The following is a 23,773-nucleotide window of genomic DNA, read 5'->3' on the forward strand; positions in this document are numbered from 1 at the left end:
TCTGCTCACTTGGCCTGACCTTCAGCCCCTTCCCATGGGGCCTTGGGAAGACCCTAGCCCCAGATCCTGGACTATAAGAGAAGGGGCTCAAAACTTTAGCCTTTGACTCCAGCCATTCAACTGGCCCCACTGCCTCTGGAACCCTGAGAGAAGTGGGACAAGAAAACTCCATCCTTCTAAGGGCTAATATGGCTAGGAGGCAGGGTACATGTACCCAAGATGAGCAAGGTCTGAGACAACATCAAGGTTAAGGCATGACCCCAAGTGGTAAACCTCAAGGCCACCAATATTTCCTACGTCCCTGTTGGGCAAAAAGCACTCTACTCCATTGTCACTCAAGCTGAACAGCTGCTCTCTCACACACCAGAGGTGCCTATGCCTCATTCTCCAGGGGGTGAAACCCAGAGAGGTCAGCAAAAACTTGCCCAAAGTCACAAGACCTGCAAGTGGCAGAGCTGGGGAAAGAACCCAAATCTATCTTATCCAGGCCTTTCCCTGCCCCATGCTTCCCCTGAACCACGAAGGCCCTGCTGCAGGGCACAGGGCACAGGGCCACGGACACTGTTCCTGGAAGGGTTCTTCTGGAGACCCTGCCTGCCCAGACTCCCACTGCAGTCTCCAAGGTGAGCTGCCTACCTCACTGGCTCCCTGCAGAGCTCCCACACTCAGCCAGCCCTGGGAGCCCATCAGGAAAGTTTTTGTCCTCAAGGTTGGCAGCTAATTAGCAGAGACTCCCTCTTTTCCTCAGCAAGGACATGACTTCATTATCTGAAGCCAAAAAGAGCCCATGGTATTCAGCACCAGCTCAGGCAGCTGCCAAAAGCAGTGCAAATTGGTGGGCAGCAAGAGGCCTGCCCTGGCCCAGCTCCCCACAGGGCTTTAGGGGCCTGTCCCATCTCTATGACAAATGCAGGGGAGAGAAAGGAGCCATGTTGCATGGCACAAAAGATCCAGAGACAACCCACACCAATTGTCACTTCCATATGAAATCAGCCAACCCAGGCAAAGGAGGGAGGGCAGGAGAGCTGGGGAGTGGGAGCCTGTAGCAGGCCAGACTGCAGCACTGCAGAACTAAGTGGAAACCCTGCCATGTCCAAGGTGACAGCAACCTTCCCTTGTGACCTTCCCAGAGACCGGCCCCTACCACCTACCTTCCCAAACTCATCAGCTACCCTAAGCCCATTGGAAGGGCTTCTTGCCACCACTCCACACACGCAAATGGCCTCATGCCAGCCTCCTCTTCAGTGGCCCTGCACTTTCCCCTATCTTGCTGCCTTGCCCCAACTTCATGCCACCTCTTTCAAGAGGCCTTCCTGACTGTTCCATCCTGCAGGGACCTGCTCTGGCCTCATGTCTCTGGAACACTTCTCATAGGCCCCACAAAACCAAGCATACACTTCTGTTGTGACTGCCATGCCACATTCCATTGTGGAGAGAACAGAAATCTGCTGCCTCCATCACTCCTCCATCACTGAGCTTAATATAGAGATAGGCACACAGTAGATGCTTGATAAGCATTGACTGAGCATTAGAAAGTCATTCTAAAAGCCTCCGTTCCATGTGTTGCAGTGGGGAATCCCCGAGCCTGGGAAGACCAGGGTTGTAGTCAGCTCTAAAGCTGTTTGTGCATGCTCTTGGATGTCACTGGCATTCTCTTGGCCGTGGTGTCCCCATTTGACAACACGGGGCTTGAGTCAGAACAACCTCTGAGGCAGTGTTCAGCTAGGAGGAGACAGTGGCCCAAGGGGGAGCTAGCCACTGTTCATAGTGCTGAACCTAGCAGTGACCTTCTCTGGGGCCAGTGGGCACAAAAAATGAACAAAGCTGTGGAGACAGAGGACTGGAGGCTGGGGCAGGGAAGGAAGGTATAGCTGAGAGAGACAATTTGCTTGAATTGCTGGTTTGAGCACTGCTAGGGGCTGTCGGGGTGGGGGCCACATGCTCAGGCTGGCAGAGAAGGCTCAGCCTCAGTTACTGGGAACGGAGAGTCTGGCCAAGGGCCCAGAGTCACAGAGAACACGGTCTGCTGGAGATAGGGACAGTGAGCACAGACACATCAGGTGTGCACACACATGCACACACATGACAATGTTGATGTAAACAATGTGTGTCTGAGCCTCACAGGTATATTTCCCTTCCCAGAGTGCCTCCCAGCTTTTTGCCACACATGATTCACCTCATACCTGAGCAGTCACAGGAACCCTTTGTGGACCCACTTAATAGACAGCAAAATAAGGCTCAGTTCCTGGATCCTTCTCATCTCCAGAGTGTGAGAAGCTACTGCCCAATCACCTCCTTCTCCCACTGTGCCATGTGGCTTCTTTCCATGAGAAGGCATTTGTTGTGGCAAAGCTGGTAACAAGCCCAGAGCTGGAGGAAAAGGAGGAGCAGGGAGGGAGGAAGAGAAAGAGGGATGAAAAGGAAAAAAAGGGAAAGGGAGGAAAGGGGAAAAGAGGAAGAAAGATAGATTCCACTGCTACTGAGAAGCAGATCTTGGCAAGGCCCTGTCCTGGCCCAGCCACCATTCACTTCTGCATAATTTCTCTAGCAGAAACTCCATAATTATGAGTAATAATAATCACTCTGATTTGCATGTATTGAGCACCTCTCAGCCTGAGATCTCCAAGTGCTTTGCCAACATTAATTAATTCACTAGGCACACCCACCTCCCCGGGACAGGTCCACACAATGCTCTGCCCAGCACATTAAAGCTGGCTCCAGGGCACTAGAAGCATAGCAGCCCCAGCATGGGCACCTGTTGGGTGTCCTGGAGAGAGGCTCTGAGGAGAAAGAGCCTGAAGAGGGGCCCCTTTGGCCCCAGACCCTGCCTCAAGCTTCCCCACTCAGGGGTCAGGGCAACCCTCTCAGGGCCTCTAATTAGAAGACCAGGTAGAGGGAGGTCAGATGAAAAGAGATGACCTGGCCCCAACTCTGCCTTCAGTCACTGGGCCCCTTGGGAAGCTCGCTTCCACGAAACAGTTTCTTCGCCTCTAAAAAGGTGCCTGTGGTCTCTAGCTCCCAAGGTGGTCATGAAGCTAGAGGCAGACAGTCTGAGGGGAAGGATTCAGATTGGCCAGCGCTGTGCACGTGAAGGTGTCACTTTTCCCTCTGCCACCAAGCCTGTGGGAAGGGGACTAGGAGGCCACAGACACATACAAACTTGCCCTCTAGGCCAGGACTCTCCTAGGACCATACTGGGGCACTCGATCCCCTTCAGGAGCATGGAGACACCCGTCCTCCAAAGGGCTCTGAGCCTGTCCCTATTGCCCACCCCAGCCCAGGTCCTATCCCGGCCCTGGTACCAGAGATCTGACCGTGGAGGAGGAGGTTTCCTGAATACTTGGCTCAGAATCAGGGCCAAGAGGGAACTCTGGGGTCAGTAGGCTCTAGCTCCAAAGCAAGGAACTCTTCAAACCCACAGAAAGTGGCCAGATCAAAGGTCATCTCTCCAGGCCCTCACAGTGCATATGAGGAAACTGAGGCATGGAAGTAGGGAGAGAATTACTTTGAAGTCCGACCTGGAGTCAAATCCCAGCACCACCATTCATTTGTGCTGTCACCGTGAGCAACTCACTACCCTGAGCCTCCATTTCCTTATCTGCAAAGTGAAACAGTAACACCCTTAGATAATGTGAAACAGTAATATGCTTGGTTAACCAGGCTGCCTACACTGTAGGTGCTCAACAAATACAGCTGCTGTCATTAAATATTCTAGAGTTATACTTCCCATTGAACACCTGCCCCAAGAACACATAGAAAACTCCATAATTGGACCCCCGGTTTCGTGTCATAAATATTCACTGAGCATCTCTTATGTGCTGGGCATCCTGCTGCCTACCTCTCTAGCACCTTTTTATAAGTATCCTGTGCCTAACTGGCTGGCTTCCTGCCTGTCTCCTCCACCACATTGCTGCCCCCTTCCCGAAGCCAAGCATTCACCCTTGATGTTTCCTCCACCTACACTACCCTCCTTCCTTCCCTCTGCAAAACTAAATTCCCTTTCAATCCACCAAGGCCTGCCAGCCCTATCTCCTCCAGGAAGCCTGCTCTGATTATTCCCACGTGGTTTAACACTTTACTGCTGCCACGCTCCTCACCCTGTCTGCTGGGTGGGACTAGGGGCTCCTCCAAGGCTAGGACCAAGTCTCCTCCACACCCTGTTTCCACAGTGTGTCTGGGCAAAGGCTGGCCGGAGGGTTCTGGACCAGTCCGGGCCAGGGCTGGGGAGGCAGAGACTCAACTACAAGGACCATGCAAGTCTGTGTACATGAAGAAGGGCCAAGGCCCATGATGAACACAAAGCACACACACACAGAAACAGTCACACACACACAGCACTAACACAACAACACAGTCACATGTGCATTTTCACATACACAAGCACACAGAATACAAAGTAACACACACACACAATGAAGGGAATGCCAAACCAGGACGGTGGCCTTGGCTGGTGACTATTTCCCTCCATCTGGGCACCTGACCATCCAGCTTTCCCCTACACCTTCTATATATTTTCTCCTTATTCTTAAGAACACTTATGTCAACACACTAAGTTGAAAGACAGCTGTAAAAGTGCCACTTTAAGGGCATGACCCTGCACTCTCTATTCCAACCCACACAGCCTCCCTAGGGCAGTGGACACCTCCATTTGTGTGGCTCACCCAGCACTCCACAGCCCGCACACACTCCTCGTGCACACAGATGCAGCCCTCAGGGATACCATGCAGACCAGCTGTGGGGAATGACCCCCGCTTCTGCTGTGCCTGTCCCCCTAACCCTACCAGAGCCCCTATAGCCTGGACGGGGGTGGGGGATGGGAACCCAAGCCTGGGGAGATGTCCCACCATCCTTAGGCAATGTTTGATGCTCAGGGCCCTGCTACCTCCCTTCTTAAATAAGCCTCCCTCTTTCTCCCCTCCCCCACCCCACCACAGTGTCCCTGTCTAAGGGTCACCTCCTCCAGGAGGGGTCCCTGATTCCCAGGAATCATCTTGGTCTGATGTTTGAGACTATTTCTTTGACAAGGGTCTTCCTGGGCAGTGCTACTGGAGGCCCTAACTCTGATCTGACAGGACAGGAGGCTTGAGCTCCAGAACAAAAATGGATATGAACCACTCTTATGAGACAGTGGGACTCCTTCTGAGGCTTGGATTCCAGCCCTGCTCTCCTAGGCTGGGAAGGGGTACATGGGGGTTGACTCGAGGGGAGAAAGATCCATTCAGCCAGACCAAAATTGAGGTGGGGATAGGACACCACCTAGGTGGAGCCTGAGCCCCATAGGCTCAGTCACTTTCCATCTTTGTGTCTGTTTCCTCATTAGTGGGGATACTGTGAGGACCATGTAAAGGTGCTTTTGCTCTAATAATGCCACATTGGTATTAGGGTCTCATGGTGTTTTCCTGCAGGGTATCCTCAGTGAGGTCTTCTATTCCCCCAAGAACAAAGGGTCCTTAGTGGAACCTCAGCCGTAGACATTCAAGTCCCTCCCCAGAGGAGAGGGCAGAGAGTGTACAGAGGCAAGAGGAGGGAGGCTGCCCTAAGGGACAGATATAAGGGTGAAGAGGAGAAAGACAGCCACAGGTCTCTTATGAGCAAGGGCTGGCTGGAATTGCCCAGAACTTGGGGCTCAGCCCCACCCTGGTTCAGGCCCCAGGGCACAGGGCCCTTGATAAGGAGTCCCACCTCCAGTTTGTTAGCCAAGACGTGCTCATTAATCACAGCGGGCTGCCTCTCCTTGCTCTGGCTGTGTCAGGTCATAATAATATATGAAGAACATTTATTTATTCACCAACTTCCCACTCAGAAAAAGATACATGATTCTGTAGGGATGGATTTATCCTGACACCCAGCTTTCTGCAAAGAGAGGCTAATTTACACATTCAAGTCAACAGCTTGCTCCTCCCCTTGACTCCTAATTTATTTTTAAATGGTGGGAAGGTAAAGGATGGGAAGAAAGTTGAAAATGTACATGACTGCTGGGTTGGAAGGGCAGAGGCAATGGAGAGGAAAAGGGATCTTGGTTGGGTTTCCGTCTGCCTCTCCCTCACCACCCATCCTGGCCCTGGCTCTGAAATAAAACCAGAGCAGCAGGTGGGTGGAGAAGAGCAAGCACTGGATCAGAGAACAGACTCCTGATTCACAGCTAACTGCACCCCTGCCAAGCATCCCATTTCCAGCCTCCATTCCCTGGTCTGTAGAGCAGAGACTTGGGCAACCTAGTCACTGCCCAAGTCTTGCTAGCTCCCAGAGCTGGGTTCTTTTGTCTTTGTCTGGGTATCTCCTCATCCCTGTGGTCCAACCACGTGTTCTGGGGAGACGGCGGAGAATCGGGGCTGGGCCTGCTGCAGAGAGCCCTCAGGAATGGCCAAGACAGCCACCTGTGAGGGAGAGACAGCTATACCTGGCAGAGGTCAGAGCAGGTTAGGCAGTCAGGGTATGCCCAGGGTATTGACCCCTGGCTGCGTGATCCCAGACCCTCACCCTCTTTGGCCTCATGCCCCTCATCTGTAAAATGGGGCTTTAATGCTCTTGGGTCTTTCAAGCCCTAGAACTTGATGATCCAGCCTTGAATCACCTGGGCAGGCTTGGCTGTGGCCAGAACATACAGAGGCTACCTGGTAGAAGAGCTAAAGGAGAGGGCTGAGGTGGCATTGGGTGGCCCTTGCTGGGTGAAGGCAGAGGGCAGTGACATGAAGACAGTGGGTACAGGCCAATCTTCTAGGGCTTTGGCTGTGCTGGTTAGGCCTGGATAGAATGTGGGGCCATGGCACACACTAAGCATATCTGATACCCAAGACCCAAGTATAAAGGCAAGATACATTCTCATAGCTCCAGAGGAGCAGACCTTGGGCAAGCCTTCTCCAGGAAACCCACCCTGACCACCTTCCTCACTGGGTCAGGGGCCCATTCACCACAGGCCCACATCAATTCCTGACCAGGCTCTCAGAGTACAGATGGAGCAAGTAAGGCCCCGAGAGGAGCTGGTACCTGCCCAAAGTTCTCTGCACAGGCCTCCCAGCCTCTGCACTACACAGCCAAGAGCTCTGGGCTAGAGTCTGGGGAAACAAGACTGGAGTGGAAGAGCACCAGGAAGAGGCCTGGGGGAGCTACACAGTGCACAAGGCTCCAACCGCCTGGTCTTTGCCCAGGCAGGTCCCTCCATTCAAACTTGGGTTTCTTTCTCTATCTCATGAACACCTTTCTACTTCTAGCACTCAGTCCATGGGCCCTCCTGCAAGAAGCCTTCCCTGACCCACCATGCAAGAGATGCACGGATTCCTCCACTGGACCACTGGTCCTGCCAAGCAGTCCTGGACACCTCAACCTCAGCCTCACAGGCCTTCACTGTGACTACTGCTCACAAAGCTGCCTCCTCACAGGGCACGAGCTCCTTGAGAGCTGGATGGGATCCCACTGTTCTCTGTCACCCTAACACCAGCTTCAGGACCCTGCCTGGTACATATTAGGCACTCAACAGATGTCTAAGGAACAAATGAAGGACCAAAGGTCAGGAGCATAGAAGAAACACCCAGAAAGGGAGGTGCCTACCCACATTCACCTACCAGGCAGGCAACTTCTGCCCCACCCTGCCCTGGCCTGGTTGGCAAGAGCTGCAGAATTAAGCACAAGTTATAATTAAGATAGGATGTTTGAAGAGAGACATAATCTCCATTTCCGTGGGATCCTCAGGCACAATAGTAATTAACATCTCATTAACATTTGTCTAATTAAGCAGGTTATAAAAGTGCATAGATTTGCATACAGTCAAACCAGCCTTGCTCAGGTGGCAAATTAACCACCCAGGCCCAGCCTGGCCAGGGGTTGGGAGAGCTGGGTGAGATCTGGGGAAGAGGAGGGACAGGTAGCACAGGTCAGCAGAGGCTGGAGGAGGGGATAGTCCTCACCCTGCCCAACCCTAGCACCACCCCCAGCCTCACCTCCACACCCACTCCCCACCCCAGCCTGAGAGTGGACAGTTCACTCTATCCCTCACCCCTCTGTGTACTCACTGAGCCAAGCCCAGGGTTTCTCAACTAAGACCTTTTACAAGAAAGTAAAGGTGAAAGGCCCCAGCCCCACCTTACCCTCCATGCTTTTACTGCCTCTCATTGACCAAACCTGAGTGCCTACCTGCACAGCCCATGCCTGGGCCATGTTCCTGGGTGCTCAGCATTCCCCATCCTTCCACCTAAGAAACCTTTTCAGCTTCAGTTGCTTTTACCTGCACTGTCTCACACAGCCTCCCAGCTCCCACTCTGTCCTGGAGAAAAGAGGCTCAGGGAGGTTTAGACCCTGCTCAAGATCACAGACCAGAGGGGAGAGGGGAGAGGATTTCAGGGGAATTTCAGGGGAGAATGGGTTTACAGGAACAAATGTAAAGGACACATGGACAAAAACTAGGGGGAGTGGAAATGGGAGGGAGGTTGGGAGGGAGGGGTAGGTGGGTTAGGATGGGAGTAAAGGACAGAAAACTGTGCTTGAACAATGATTAAAATAAAATTAGAAGAAAAAAAAGAAAAAAATATCACAGAGCTGGTAAGCAGCAGCTCCTCCCATGTCCCCAGGCAACGGATCTTTTGGAGACACAAACACTCCACTGCCAGCAACAACACGAGTGCCCACATGGGAAATGGGGCTGCTCCTTCTCACCTCTCCTGGACACTAATTAACCACCTCCCCCTCAAGGGACTCCTCAACTCCCAACCCAGTGGCCACTGAGGGAACTGAGCTGGAATCAGTCATCTGTGATGGGGCTGTGGCAGGAGGCCTCCATCCCTAAAGGAGAGTAAAGAAAGTGGTCTTTTAGGATGGTGTCAGGTGATGTGTGGCATTTTCCTCTAAAACACTTTGAATCCTTGTGCACTGTCCGCATTTCAGTTGCTCCTTTGTTGCCTTATTCCTTGATCCCCACTCCCACGGCAGACACGCCCCACATTCGCACCTGGATGCGGGTCAACTGTCTGGTCCAAGGGCAGATCAGGACAGCATTTCTTAATGAAGATATATATCTGTGTATAGATAGATAGATAGATAGACAGACATATAGATATAGATATATAGATATATAGATATAGATATATTGATATCACGAAGGTGGGTTTCATGAAGATATGTTGAGATATATATATATATATGAAAATACATATACACATATATATCAAGAGCCTTAAAAATGTTCATTCCCAATAAGTTATAAAAGGCATCAGTCATAAAGGTGAGATCTTTGACCATTACAATTTAAACCAATTTGTTACAATTTAAAACAAAGCCATCACAAAGGAAAAAGAGAAGCCACAGACAGATCGAAAGACTACACCTAAACTACATTCAGTTGACCAAAAATATTGTTTCCAGGCTATATAAAAACTGCAAATCAATAAGAAAAAGACAATCATCCACTTTTCATAAAAGTCAAAAAAGAACAGGCAACTGGTGGATGAGGAATCCTGAAGAGCCACAAACACAGGACAAGACTCGCCTCAGTGTAGCAGAATTCTTGGGTATGCCAATAAAACTATGAGATACAATTCTGTGCCCATTAAGAGTGGACACCTAAAAAGTCATCATGTCAAGCATGGTTGGAGCTGTGGGAAGTGGAACTTGTCACAAGCATTTGAAGAAACAATTTGGGCCTGAAAAGCTGAGGATGCATGTACCCTATTACCAGCACTCCACTCCAAGAGACCCCCCCCAACCCAGCACACACACACAGGGAGGAGGAGCACTACTGGCAGTAAGTAGCCTTGTTTGCAGAGTAAAAGGGGAAGCGCTGAAAGTGCCCACCATCAGGAGAATGGATCGGCGCAGATGCACAGATTAGCTGCGGCAGACTGAACACGCGCACTCACCTTTACTCCTTTCCGAAACCCCACTACAACAATAAAGGGCTATTTTTGTACATAAATCCACAAGAGCAAAGAATGGAAAAAAAGGAAACATCAACATAATTTTGGAAGTTGGAAAGCAGATGGGTGAGTGGTAATTGATTTGGCAGAGCTGAAAGAGCAGAGTCCCAAGCCCAGGTCCTGTTAACTGACAGAACGCAACAAAGACTCAGCACATGGGGGTACCAGGTAGTCCTGGATGAAGGAATAAAGGGCCGGTCAGAAGGCTGTGTAAGAAGCAGGTAGACCCCAAGGAGCTTCCAACCCCAGTTATGCCCAGGGGAGACTGCAAGTTCATGGAGTTTTCCTCGGGAGAATCAAGCACACTGGGAGACACCAGGACAGATGGAGGGTGAGGACCATACTGAAAACTGAAGGAATAGGGGAAAGTTTATATGCAGGATTTGAGGTCTCAACCCAGCCTTCCTCTCCCACTCAGCAACAGAAGGCTCTGCCATAAGGGCTCCCCAAGGGCTCACAGGTTCATAAAGGCCCATGAACCAGCCAAAGCAGACCAGCCACAGGGAAGCCACAGCTGAGGAGTTGAATAGAGAGGTGACAGGGAGTGTGAGTAATGCAGGTGAACCACCCATGAACCTGTGGCACAGAGGGCTTGTAGAGAAAAAAAACAAATTGAACAGTTCAGAAGGTTCAGGGAGAGAGTTCTTCCAGGAGATGTAAAAAGAGATGTTCTTTCACTTCATAGAGGACTTTACGTGTTTACATATGTCCAGAGGAGATTCATGCAACTAGGCAAGAGTTGGGAATTGAATTAGTGATAGGTACTAAAAAAAAAAAAAAAAAAACAAAAAAAACCCCCCAAAAAAACTAAACCCCCTACCGCCACCCCTGGGGAAAAAAAAAAAAAAAAAAAACAATTAGTAACACCAGAGAAAACAGAGCTGTCAAGAAAGGAAATGTGGGATTCCAGCCAAGATGGAGGCATAGGTAGACACACGTGCCTCCTCACACAACCAAAATAAGGACAATACTTTATTTTTTTCACTTTTATTTTGATTATTGTTCATGTACAGTTTTCTGCCTTTTACTCCCATCCCAGCCCACCCCCCCAATTCCTCCCACCTCCCTCCCATTTCCACCCCCTCTAGTTTTTGTCCATGTGTCCTTTATACTTGTTCCTATAAACCTTTCCCCTTTTCCCCTGAAAGTCCCTCCCCTCTCCCCTCTGGTCACTGTCAGCCTGTTCTCTAGTTCAGTGTCTTTGGTTATATTTTGCTTGTTTGTTTGTTTTGTTTTTTAGGTTCCTGATAAAAGTGAGATCATATGGTATTTGTCTTTCACCTCCTGGCTTATTTCACTTAGCATAATGCTTTCCAGTTCCATCCATGCTGTCACAAAGGGTAGGACCTCCTTTCTTTTTGCTGCATGGAATTCCATTGTGTAAATGTGCTATAGTTTTTTGGTTCATCCATTTACTGATGGGCACCTAGGTTGTTTCTAACACTTGGCTATTGTAAATTGCACTGCTATGAACATTGGGGTTCATAGGTTCTTTTGGACTGGTGTTTCAGGGTTCCTAGGATATAATCCTAACAGTGGAATTGCTAGATCAAAAGGCAGATCCATTTTTAGTCTTCTGAGAAAATTCCATACTGTTTTCCATCATGGTTGTACCAGTCTGCAATCCCACCAACAGTACACTAGTGTTACCTTTTCTCCACAACCTCTCCAACATTTGTTGTTTGTTGCTTTGTTTATGATGGCCATTATGAACGATGTGAAGTGGTATCTCATTGTGGTTTTAATTTGCATCTCTCTGATGGCTAGCAATACTGAGCATCTTTTCATGTGTGTCTGGATCCTCTGTATGTCCTCTTTGGAGAAGTGTCTGTTCAAGTCCTTTGCCCATTTTTTAACTGGGTTGCTTGTCTTCTTAGAGTGGAGTCATGTTAAGTTCTTTATATATTTTGGAGATTAAACTCTTGTCTGACGTATCATTGGCAAATATGTCTTCCCATACAGTTGGTTCTCTTTTTATTTTAATACTGTTTTCTTTAACCATGCAGAAGCTTTTATTTTGATGAGATCCCATTTGTTCTTTCCTTTATGTCCCTTGCTCTAGGGGACATGTCAGTAAAAATGTTTCTGCGTGAAATATCTGAGATTTTCTTGCCTATGTTCTCTTCTAGGACTTAATGGTGTCACAGCTTATATTTAAGTCTTTTATCCACCTTGAATTATTTTTGTGTATGGTGTAAGTTGGTGATTGAGTTTCATTTTTTTGCATGTAGCTTTCCAGTTCTCCCAACACCATTTGTTGAAGAGGCTATTTTTACTTCATTTTATGTTGCTGCCTCCTTTGTCAAATATTAATTGACTGTAGAGACTTGGGTTTATTTCTGGGCTCTCTATTCTGTCCCACTGGTCCATGTGCCTGTTTTATGCCAGTATCAGACTGTTTTGATTATGGTGGCCTTGTAGTACAGTTTGGTATCAGGTATTGTGATCCCTCCTACTTTGCTCTTCTTTCTCAAAATTGCAGCAGATACTCAGAGTTGTTTATGGTTCAATATAAATTTTTGAAATATTTGTTATAGATCTGTGAAATATGTCCTTGATATTTTAATGAGAATTGCATTGAATCTATAAATTGCTTTGGGTAGTATGGACATTTTGATGATATTAGTTATTCCAATCCATGAACACGTATATGTTTCCATTTGTTTGTATCTTCCTTGATTTCTTTTTTTAGTGTTGTGTAGTTTTCTGCATACAGGTCTTTTACCTCCTTGGTTAGGTTTATTCCTAGGTATTTTATTTTTCTTTTTGTTATATCAAATGGGATTTTTTTCCTTGATTTCTGCTTCTGCTGTTTCATTGTTGGTATACAAAAATGCCTTTGATTTCTGGATATTGATTTGTATCCCACTGTTTTGCCAAATTCATTTATTAGGTGGAGCAGTTTTTTGGCCGAGTCTATAGGATTGTCTATGTACACTATCATGTCATCTGCAAACAATGACAGTTTTGTTTCCTCCTTTCCAATTTGAATGTCTTTTATTTCCTTTTCTTGTCTGATTGCTGTGGCTAAAACTTCCAGTACTATATCGAATAGAAGTGCTGAAAGTAGACAGCCTTGTCTTGTTCCTGATCTTAGTGGAAAAGATTTTAGTTTTTGCCCATTGAGTATGATGTTGGCTGTAGGTCTCTCATATATGGCCTTTATTATGTTGAGGAATGCTCCCTCTATTCCCACTTTGCTGAGTGTTTTTATCATAAAAGGTGCTGTACTTTATCAAATGCTGTTTCCACATCTATTGATATGATCATGTGATTTTTGTCTTTCCTTTTGCTTATGTGATGTATTACATTTACTGATTTGGGAATATTGAACCATCCTTGCATCCCTGGAATGAATCCCACTTGGTCATGGTGTATGATCTTTTTAATGTATTGTTGGATGTGGTTTGTCGATATTTTGTCGAGGATTTTAACATCTATGTTCATCAATGATATTGGCCTGTAGTTTTCTTTCTTTGTTGTATCTTTATCTGGTTTTGGAATTAAGATGATGCTGGCTTCATAAAAAGAGTTTGGGAGTCTTCCGTCATTTTGGATTTTTTTGGAATAGTCTGTGAAGGATAAGGGTTAGCTCTTCCTTAAATACTTTGTAGAATTCTCCTGTGAAACCACCTGGTCCAGGGGTTTTGCGTGTCGGGAGTTTTTTTATTACTACTTCAATTTCATCTGCTGTTATTGGTCTGTTCATGCTTCTGCTTCATTGAGTTTTGGAAGATTATATTTTTCTAGAAATTTGTCCATTTCACCTAGGTTTTCAAATTTCTTGGCATACAGTTCTTCATAGTAATTTCTTACAATCCTTTGTATTTCTGTGGTGTCACTTGTAATCTCTCCTCTTTCATTCCTGATTGTGTTTATTTGGGTCCTCTGTCTTTTTTTCTTGATGCGCCTGCTAAAGGCTTGTCAATTTTGTTTATCTTTTCAAAGAACCAGCTCCTGGATTCATTGGTCCTTAGAATTGTGCTTTCAGTCTCTATGTCATTTAATTCTGATCTGATCTTGGTTATTTCCTTCCTTCTACTTGCTCTGGGCTGTCTTTGTTGTTGTTCCTCAAGTTCTTGTAGGCATAGGGTTAGGTTGTTTGTTTGAAATGTTTCTGTCTTTTTTAGGTGGGCCTGTATTGCTATGAACTTCCCTCTCAGGACTGCCTTCGCTGTGTCCCATAAGTTTTGGGTTATTGTGAGTTCATTTTTGTTTGTTCCCAGAAACTTTTTTATTTCTTCCCTAATTTCATTCTTGACCCATTCATGGTTTAATAGCATGCTATTCAATCTCCATGATTTTGAGTGTTTTGGGTTTTTTCCCTTGGGGGTGGTTTCTAGTTTCAGTCCCTTGTGGTCAGAGAAAATGCTTGGTATGATTTCAATTTTCTTGAATTTGTTGAGGCTTGTTTTGTGTCCTATCATGTGGTCTATCCTTGAAAATGTTCCATGTGCATTTGAAAAGAATGTGTATTTAGCTTCTTTGGGATGAAGGGTTCTATATATATCAGTTAAGTCCATTTCATCTAGGGCATTGTTCAATGTCACAATATCTTTGTTGATATTTTGTTTGGAAGACATGTCCATTTTTGATAGTGGGGTGTTAAAATCCCCTACTATAATTATGTTGCTGTCAATATCTTTCTTGAAGTGCTCTAAGATTTTCTTTATGTATTCTGGTACTCCTATGTTGGGTACATATATATTTATAATGTTCACATCTTTTTGGTGGATTTCTCTCTTGAGTATTATGAAGTGACCTTCTGGGTCTCTCTTATAGCCTTTTTTTAAGTCTATTTGTCTGATATGAGTATTGCTACCCTGGCTTTTTTTTTCCTGTTCATTTGCTTGGAAGATTTGTTTCCAGCCCTTCACTTTCAGTCTGTGTAGGTCTTTTGTCCTGAGGTGGGTCTCTTGTAGGCAGCATATGGGTGGGTCATGCTTTCTTATTCATTCAGCTCTTCTATGTCTTTTGATTGGAGCATTTAATCCATTTACATTTAAGGTTATTATTGATAGGTACTTATCCATTGCCATTTTCGTACCTGTGTTCCTCTCTCTCTCTCTCTCTCTCTCTCTCTCTCTCTCTCTCTCTCTCTCCCTCTCTCTCTCCCTCTCCCTCTCTCTCTTTCCCTTCCTTTCCTTAAAGCAGTCCCTTTAGCATCTCTTGCAGAGCTGCTTTGGTGGAGGTGTATTTTTAGACTTCTTTGTCTGGGAAGCTCCTTAAAGTAGCCTTGGTTGCAGGCCTCTGGTCCTCATTACTTAGAGTATTTCTTGTCATTCTCTTCTGGCTTGGAGCATTTCCATTGAGATGTCAGCTGCTAAACTTACTGGGGCTCCCTTGTATCTTACTACCTGTTTCTCCTCTGCTGCCTTTAAGATTCTCTCTTTGTGTTGAGATTTTGTCATTTTAATTATGATGTGTCTTGAAGTGGGCTTCTTTGGATTCCTCTTGATTGGGACTCTCTGTGTTTCCTGGATTTGTGTGACTTTTTCTCTCATCAAATTAGAGAAGTTTTCCATCATTACTTTTTCAAATATGTTTTCTATCCCTTGCTCGTCTTCTTCTTCTGATATCCCTATTATATGAATATTATTACATTTCATATTGTCTTGCATTTCTCTTAATCCCTCTTCATTCTTTGAGCTCCTTTTCTTTTTATTGCTCTTTCTGTGTGTTTTTTTCTACTTTGTCCTCCAGCTCGCTGATCTAATCTTCTGCTTCATCAATCCTGCTTTTGATTCCTTCTACTATGTTCTTCAGTTCAGAAATTGTATTCTTCATTTCCTCTTGGCCCTTGCTGATAGTTTCTATTTCCTTTTTCATGTTGATATAGTTTGCAGTGAGTTTATTGTAGTTTCCCTGTAGTTTTGGTAATTCATTGTGAGGTCATTAAGCTTCCCAATAACCATTGCTTTGAACTCAATATATGATAGTTGAGCTGCCTCTATATCATTTATCATTCTTTCTGAGGTTTTCTCCTTTCCTTTCATTTGGGGATTGTTTGTCTTTCCATTGTTTGTGAGAGTCTTCTTGTTAGCCTCAGCTTCCTAAATTGATCTGTTTTGGCTCCCTGGATTTATGATGTGAACTTCTATGATAGAATGCCTGTGAGATTCAGTTGTGGAGGCTCCTTAATCTCCCGAGCTCACTGGTCTTGGGCTGTCGTTTAAGTTGGCTCTGTGTTTCTGTTTGGGTTTTGATTGTTGTTGGGTCTTTCTTTGGTGGGTCCTTCCCACCCGCTAGTTAACTGAGGGTCACCCTATCCACCACCACTTGTATTTTGTTGTACTGGTGAGGGCAGGTTGTATTGAAGCTGGTTTTTCTGTGTGTACAAGGTTTTGAGAATTCTCTCTTGCTCTTGATCAATTATTTGTACTGGGTAGTTTCTCCATTATTTACTTGTATTTCCAGATAGGTCCTAGACTGAGGTTTGTGTAGTTTCCACTCCCTCCTTCTCTTTCTTCTGTTGTTATCTGTTGGTTATTCCTTTGTTGTTGGGTTTCCTCTTCCAGTGGGCATCCTGGTATTCACCACTTCCACCTACTCTTTTTTGTGATCAGTTGGAGTGGGGAGGAAATATGGTTTAAGACAGCAGGAAAGTATTCTATGATATTTACAGTAGCAGCCAGTAGAGAAGAGATAGGAGATCCTTTGGCTATGTATAATGTTAACCGTGATCTTCCACCCAACTAGCCACTTTTTAGAAAGGATGGAAAGAAGATAAGACCCTTGTTGGGGAGGGAAGGATTATGAGTTGGATCTAGAAAGCAGTGAGGTTGTGGGAGGTCAGATTCTGAGGTAAGGTGAGAGTAAAGGATAGTAAATAGGTGTAGTGTGTGAGAGAATGGAGTTAACCACTACAGTAATAGAGTTCAGGAAACCGTGAAGTGGGCTAAGATCTGGCATGGGTGTTGCGAAGTATTTACAATTGTATGGAACAGCTATTATTTACAATAATATTAGAGCAACAATCATATGACAGAATCTATATGATCTGGATAACAAGAATAGGGAGTATAGGACCTTGAGTGGTGTGATAATGGAACATGAGTGAAGTGAGGGACAGTAAATTAGCAATACACTATGAAAGAGAGAATAGGGGAAACCTGCCAGGTGATACAATAGCCTAGCAAAGCTGACTATACAGAAAGAAGAGGAATACAAAAATACTGTTAAAATAAAAGATGTAAGAATAGTGAAAAATAATAATACAAATATGTAATAACTTGCAGGTTCTCTGTAATAGCAAAGTGAAATTTATCACACTATCTCAGCTGTTGGGATGCTCCCTCTTTGGGTCCAACTCTGGTCTTTTCAGTTTTTTTGTTTGTTTGTTTCACTTGTGGGTATTTTTAAAAAAGCAGAAGAAGGAAGGAAGAGGAGATAAAATTGGAAAGCAAGGAAGAAGGAATAAAACAAGAAAGAAGGAAAGAGAGGAAAAAGGAACTGAAAGATAAAACTAATAAAAATTTAAAAATTACTTTAAAAAAAGGCTCTTGTTGGTTTCAAACTGACCAAACCAGTTTTTCTGGTCTTGCTGGCTGCAGCAGACTGAGGGGTGATTGGTATGGCTTTTCTCCCTTCCTGATCTGCACTCAGTCAGCCTCACACTCTTGGGAGAGCTAGTCTGGCACCTCTCCCTGAAGTCTTGGGTGTAGGATCCATGCCTTTCTGAGAGCACACTTTACCCGGGATTACCACTGTGGGCTGGGGTGTGGGCACACGTGCACTTGGCCAGGCTGCCTTGGTCCTATGGGTTCGGGCATGCACCCTTCCCATACTATGGGAGTGCACAGGTGCAACCTTCTGCACAACCTCGGGATCGCTGCCTGGCTGGGGGGCGGTGGGGCGGGGCGGCCAGAGCTAGTGCTACAGGAGAATTCCCCGAACAGTGTCTCTCTTTTCACCTTTTCTTTTTGAGAAATTTCTCCTACTCAAGCCTGGCTTGGAGTCATGGCCCGACTCTCAATTCTCCCGAAATGGCGTCCACAGACTCCGTGGGTGCTCACAGCCCCTGTGTGTTTGCCACTTGGTCCTTATTCCCCTCTCTGAAACTTCAAGCAACCAGGTCTCTCCCGGTGCTGCTTAAACTTTGTTTGGCCAGAGAGGGAGCAGTTCACCCGGCTCTCTCCCAAGGACCCTGTGGCAGACCCAGCGTGCACCAGGCCTGGGGTTGCAGCTGCCCTGGTCCCCGCAATGGTCCCTGGGACATTATTGTCCTGCAGCACTCTCCTTACCATCTGGTTTTTCAGGGTCCACTACAATTTTTGGTCCCTTATTTTCATATATGCTGGGGTAATGTTGGCTGTTTGCTCTGTTCTCCCATAGATTGGGCTAGGTTTTTCTCCCATGAGGAAAGTGGAATCTTCTCCCTCCTACTTTGTTGTTGCTGTCTTCCTCCGGACAACAATTTAGAAACAAAAAACAACCAGTACTGACAGAAAATTGAACTGTATGGAAGTCTGACAATCAAGGAGTTAAAGTAGACACATTCATCCAGACCAGTAGGAGGGGCAGAGTTAGGCGGCCAGGATGGAGAGGGCTCATGGCAGGGTAGCTGGTGGACCCAGTGAGGTGGCAGATTGTGGACGGGTGCGGTTCACCAGGTGGCTGGTGGGTCGGACAGTCCCACTTTCACACGCAGATAAACCAGGTGAAACTGGAGAGCAAGACAAACCACCCAACCCAGGGTCCCAGTACAGGGAAATAAAGCCTCAAAACATCAATTGAAAGCACCTGTGGGGGTTGAGGGGCCAGGAGAAACTCCCAACCTCACAGGAGAGTTCATTGGAGAGACCCACCAGGGTCCTAGAACCTACACAAACCCAACCACCTGGGAAACAGCACCAGAAGGGGCCAATGTGTTGCTGGAAAGTGGGAGGAAAGTGACTGAAACTCAGAAGAGAGCATAGCAAGTGCCATTGTTCCCTCTGGGACCCCTCCCCAACATACAACGTCACAATCCAGCGACTGGGTTGCCCCGCCTAGATGAATGCCTAAGGCTCTGCCCCTTATACATACAGGTGTGACAAGACAAAAAAAAATGGCCCAAACGAAAGAACAGATCAAAGCACCAGAAAAAATACAACTAAGTGTTGAAGAGATAGCCAACCTATCAGATGCACAGTTCAAAACACTGGTGATCAGGATGCTCACAGAACTGGCTGAATTTGGTCACAAATTAGATGAAAAAATGAAGGCTATGCTAAGTGAAATAAAGGAAAATGCACAGGGAACCAACAGTGATGGGAAGGAAACTGGGACTCAGATCAATGGAGTGGACCAGAAGGAAGAAAGAAACATCCAATCAGAAAAAAATGAAGAAACCAGAATTCAAAAAAACGAGGAGAGGCTTAGGAACCTCCAGGACATCTTTAAATGTTCCAACATCCACATTATAGGGATACCAAAAGGAGAAGAGGAAGAGCAACAAGTGGAAAAGTTATTTGAACAAATAATAAAGGAGAACTTCCCCATTCTGGAAAGGAAATAGACTTCCAGGAAGTCCAGGAAGCTCAGAGAGTCCCAAAGAAGTTGGACCCAAGGAGGAACACACCAAGGCACCTCATAAGTACATTACCCAAGATTAAAGATAAGGAGACAATCTTAGAAGCAGCAAGAGATAAGGAGACAGTTACCTACAAAAGAGTTCCCATCAGACTGTCAGCTGATTTCTCAAAAGAGACCTTACAGAAAAAAAAGGAGCTGGAAAGAAGTATTCCAAGTCATGAAAGGCAAGGACCTACCTCCAAGCTTACTCTATCCAGCAAAGCTTTCACTTAGAATGGAAGGGCAGATAAAGTGCTTCTCAGATAAGGTCAAGTTAAAGGAGTTCATCATCACCAAGCCCTTGTTATATGAAATGTTAAAAGGACTTATCTAGGAAAAAGAAGATAAAAAACATGTACAGTAAAATGACAGCTAACTCACAATTATTAACAACCACATATGAAAGAAAAACAAACTAATCAAACAACTGGAACAAGAACAGAACCACAGAAATGGAGATCACATGGAGGGTTGTCAACAGGGGCATGGGAGGGAGAAAGAGGGGGAAAGAGGGGGAAAAGGTACAGAGAATAAGTAGCATAGATGGTAGGTGGAAAATAGATGGGGGGAAGTAAGAATAGTATGAGAAATGTAGAAGTGAAGAACTTATGACACATGGACATGAACTAAAGGCTGGGAATGTGGGTGGGAGAAGGTGTACAGGGTGAAGGGGAGTGAAGGGGGGAATGGAACAACTATAATAGCATAATCAATAAAATATATTTTAAAAACATTTAAAAAAGAAAGGAAATGTAATCAAATGTGGTCAGCAGGGTAGAAGAGGTGGGTGGTGGTCAAATGGAACTAAATCCTCAGCTTCCATAGTAAAACTCATTGGCTGACGCCTGAAACTGGAACGTCAAGGAGCAGCATGTAAGGCATGTCTAGAAGTAGGAAAATATACACCCAATCCACAAAAAAGCATTGAAAGAGTTTGCTCCAAAGGAGGGGCAAATGGGCTGCAAATGGCCCACAGAAGGACAGAGAACTGGAGGGTTTGTGACAAAGCAACACGGGTGCCTGCCCGTCCCATCCCATCCTCACCTAGTGTGGCCATTTATGGCCCCAAACACCCCCCTCCACTGCCCTAACCCATCAGTGCTCATTGTCCCATGTACCCTACCCACCAACACTCCAGCTTCCTGGGCAGTTCCCACCTCCACCCCTGCTCGGTTTCCACACATGGGACCCTCCCCTCCTTCAAAGGGCCAGAAGCAGATCCCCAGGGCAGAAAAAGAGGTGCTCAGCTTCCTCTTCCTCTGCTCCCTGGTTGGGGGATTCCTGGTGGGCATCTGGCCCAGCCTACGGAGTTTCTCTTTCTTTCATTGACAGTTACTGAGTGCCTTCTCTGTCCTGAGCACTGGGGACAGGGCTGTGAACAATACATTAAGCAAGTAAAAATTACTGCACATTAAGCAAGTAAAGCAATAAGTACAGATTGTGGGGTGAGCCCTGAAGGAAGGGAATCAGGTCTGTAGAAGCACAGCTCTGATTTCTTCCCAGGGACACTGAGGGGTGTGTGGGCTAGGACACTGACAGAAAGAAACACAGGAGCCCAAGTGACAAGTACTGGGCTTAGAGAAGGGAGGAAAGAACCAAGAGGTAGAGATGGGGAGCATGAGGGTCTCTCCTTCCAGCTCTGTGCTGCCTGCCTTCTTTGCTCCCCACCTATCACACCTGGGGCCAGGCTAGTCAGAGGACGGCAGGAGAGAGAAATTCACAGTCCAACCTCTAATGGACACTGATGCCCACCTTGACAGGGTGATCTATACCCTCAATTCTCCTCGCTCAGCTCAGATGAGGTTCTACAGCCATGGGAGGAAGGGTGGGTCAACAGAGTGTGGGTGCAGGGTCCTTCTGCCATACATTTTATTTCTCTCTGACTGCCATAGCCCTGTCCTTCCTCCATAAACCCTGCTTTCATTTAGGCCTTCCTTGCAAGAGCCTTCCATGGCTCCCACTGCTCTCAGGGACAATTTATAGGCCCTACCAGGTAGCCCTGGCTACAGCCAGAGCTAGACCAGACCCAGGGCCACAGAGCTGGACCAGGAACTTATGACCACTTAGCACCACCCTGGCTGGAATAGAGGAGGCTGTCCATGGAGGAGAGAAGGTGAGTGGAAAGCCCCCACCAGCTGCCACAAAGTCAGCAAAGAGGGACCATGCTGAAGACCAGCCTTGGGGTGAATGGAAGTCTGCTAAGAGCACATGGACAGGAAACCCCACTTGGCCCATTCCCACCTCTAGGCCTCTGCTCTTGCTGGGCCACCTGCCCATAGGGTCCTCCCTTTTCCTACAGAGGTAACTCACTTCAAGTCCTCCTGAGGCTGCTCTTTAAGGACCCTTCCATGTTCTCTCAGTCTCATCCATGACTTGGGCCTCTCTCTTCCTCCCCTGAGCACACGGTGGGTGCTCTGGGTGATCTGTTTGCTGGCCAATAGTATGTCCAGGGTCAGCAAGGGGGAAAAGGAAACAAATTCCAATGGGAAGAACCTCCCCCACACCTTGGACACCCCAGGTTGGGCTAGGCAATGTCAAAGCCACCTAGACCCAAGGATGGAGGCAGGAGGATTGCCCAAGAGAAAGAATGAGAGACAACAGCCAGCTCCTCAGCCCCCTACCTGAGTCCCTGGTGCACAGGGACTCATGCCTGACAGTGCTGGACAACCATCATCCACTCACTTTTTGTCCCCACCCCCACCTCACACCATAAGCAGAAACTGTCCCTGGGAAGAGGGGCCAGGGAGGCCTGAAAGAGCCATCACCCGGCACCTCCTACATGCTAGGCACCTCACATGAGACCTGCCTTTCCTTACCTGCTCATTGTCCTAAATGTGCCACACATGAGCTTGTTTAATTCTAAGACCCTGGCCTGCCCCATTTGCCAGGGGGAGAAACTGAGGCCCAGAGAGGTTTAGTGAAATGCCTACAGTCACACTGTGGTAGGTGGTAAGGCTGGGATGTAGGTCAAATATGCTGGCCTGGGAAGCTGGGTTCTTCCCAGACACCACTGAGATGGGAATTTCTAGGATTTGGGGGACATACAACTTGGGATCTGAGTCCCAGGAAACAAACAATCTGGGGTGCTTTCAACTATACTGGGGTACTACATGGGGCCTCTTCCCAGGCTCACCCCCAGAGAGGCAGGCCTGAACCCAATGTTTTCCCTCCAGGGAGAGAACCTACTAAGTGCTGGGCACTGAGTGAATCCTCACCAGTGCCTGCAGGGTTGGCTTACTGCTGCCATTTATAGATAGGGAAAGTGAGGCTCTGAGAGGCTGAGAGACTCGCCCACACACTGGGAAGGATGGACCTGACTCCAGACCCAGGGGCCCTTCTCCAGGAACGATTCCTCCTCCACAGCTCAGCAGAGTCAGCAGGCCCTTCCTTAGCCCTAGACCAGCCAGCACAGGGCTTAGTCAATCAGGGACACAGGAGGCTGGAGCTTCCAAACTGGCTTGGCAGGCTGCCTCCCAGGGCCAGAGAGTGTGCCCACACACCTGTCACCTTCCACCCCTGCCTGGGCAAACCAGGGGCTGGGCCCCAAAGGAGTCAGCAGGTTCCCATCTTCAGGCCCTCAAATGATGACTGTGACCTTCTCTGGGTTCAAGTCACCCAGAAAGCGGAGCCCCTCTCCACCCCTCTGACACATCACTTTACCCACAGGTAGCCAGTATGGTTTGACAGGGTCAGAGAAAAGATGAGGCCAACAGAGGGGAGATGAGAGCATCACAGCCCTGAGGGAGGAGCCAGCCCCCTCTAGAGTGGGGATTGGGCCAGGGACTCAGAAGGTTCCTTCCAACCTCCTTGACATTAGAGACCCCTGGGCCTCCAAAGGTCTGTGACTCTAAAACCCCACAATTCTGGGGATTCTGCATCTGCCACCACTTTTGGGGCACCAATGACACATGCAACATCACACAGCATGGGACTTACACCATCCAGCACCCCACCAGGAGGCGTGTTTCACCCACAGGGAATGGGATCTGCCCAAGTTTCCACTGAGGAGAGGCAAGCTGGAGTCTGACACCAGTGCACTGACTGAAGCTACTGTGTCCTAAGCCCACAGCCCACGTGTCCTTACATTTCACACTGTCCCAGGCTGGAAGTCTGCAATAGATTCCTCTGATCTCAAAAACCAAGGATCTGAGAGCTGTGATTTCTCAGTCCTTGGATTCTCCACAGGGAGTTCTCAGAGGGTAGGAAGGAAGCCCCCACCCTGGTCCTGCCCTCCCAGACCCTCTCCAAGATCTGCAAACAAGAGCTCCCAGTATTCATGGAGACCCCTGAGACAGGACAGGTAGAGCTTGGCC

The 23,773-nt window shown here is 47.3% G+C and overlaps 1 protein-coding gene across 3 annotated transcripts in view; it reads right to left on the minus strand.

The window, feature by feature from the left end:
* Positions 1–23,773, minus strand: part of LINGO1 (leucine rich repeat and Ig domain containing 1) — a 210,621-nt gene that overhangs the window by 140,920 nt on the left and 45,928 nt on the right. The window contains exon 1 of one of the 3 annotated variants that reach the window (XM_036027591.1): positions 8,131–8,274. The exons of the other annotated variants lie outside the window; for them this stretch is intronic. Coding sequence (XP_035883484.1) covers positions 8,131–8,154 — 24 coding nt within the window. The 5' untranslated portion in view covers positions 8,155–8,274. Of the gene's footprint in view, positions 1–8,130; positions 8,275–23,773 lie in introns of those variants that run through there. 3 annotated transcript variants of the gene reach the window in all.

Source organism: Phyllostomus discolor, chromosome 1 (assembly GCF_004126475.2).
Source record: "Phyllostomus discolor isolate MPI-MPIP mPhyDis1 chromosome 1, mPhyDis1.pri.v3, whole genome shotgun sequence".
Classification (NCBI taxonomy): domain Eukaryota; kingdom Metazoa; phylum Chordata; class Mammalia; order Chiroptera; family Phyllostomidae; genus Phyllostomus; species Phyllostomus discolor.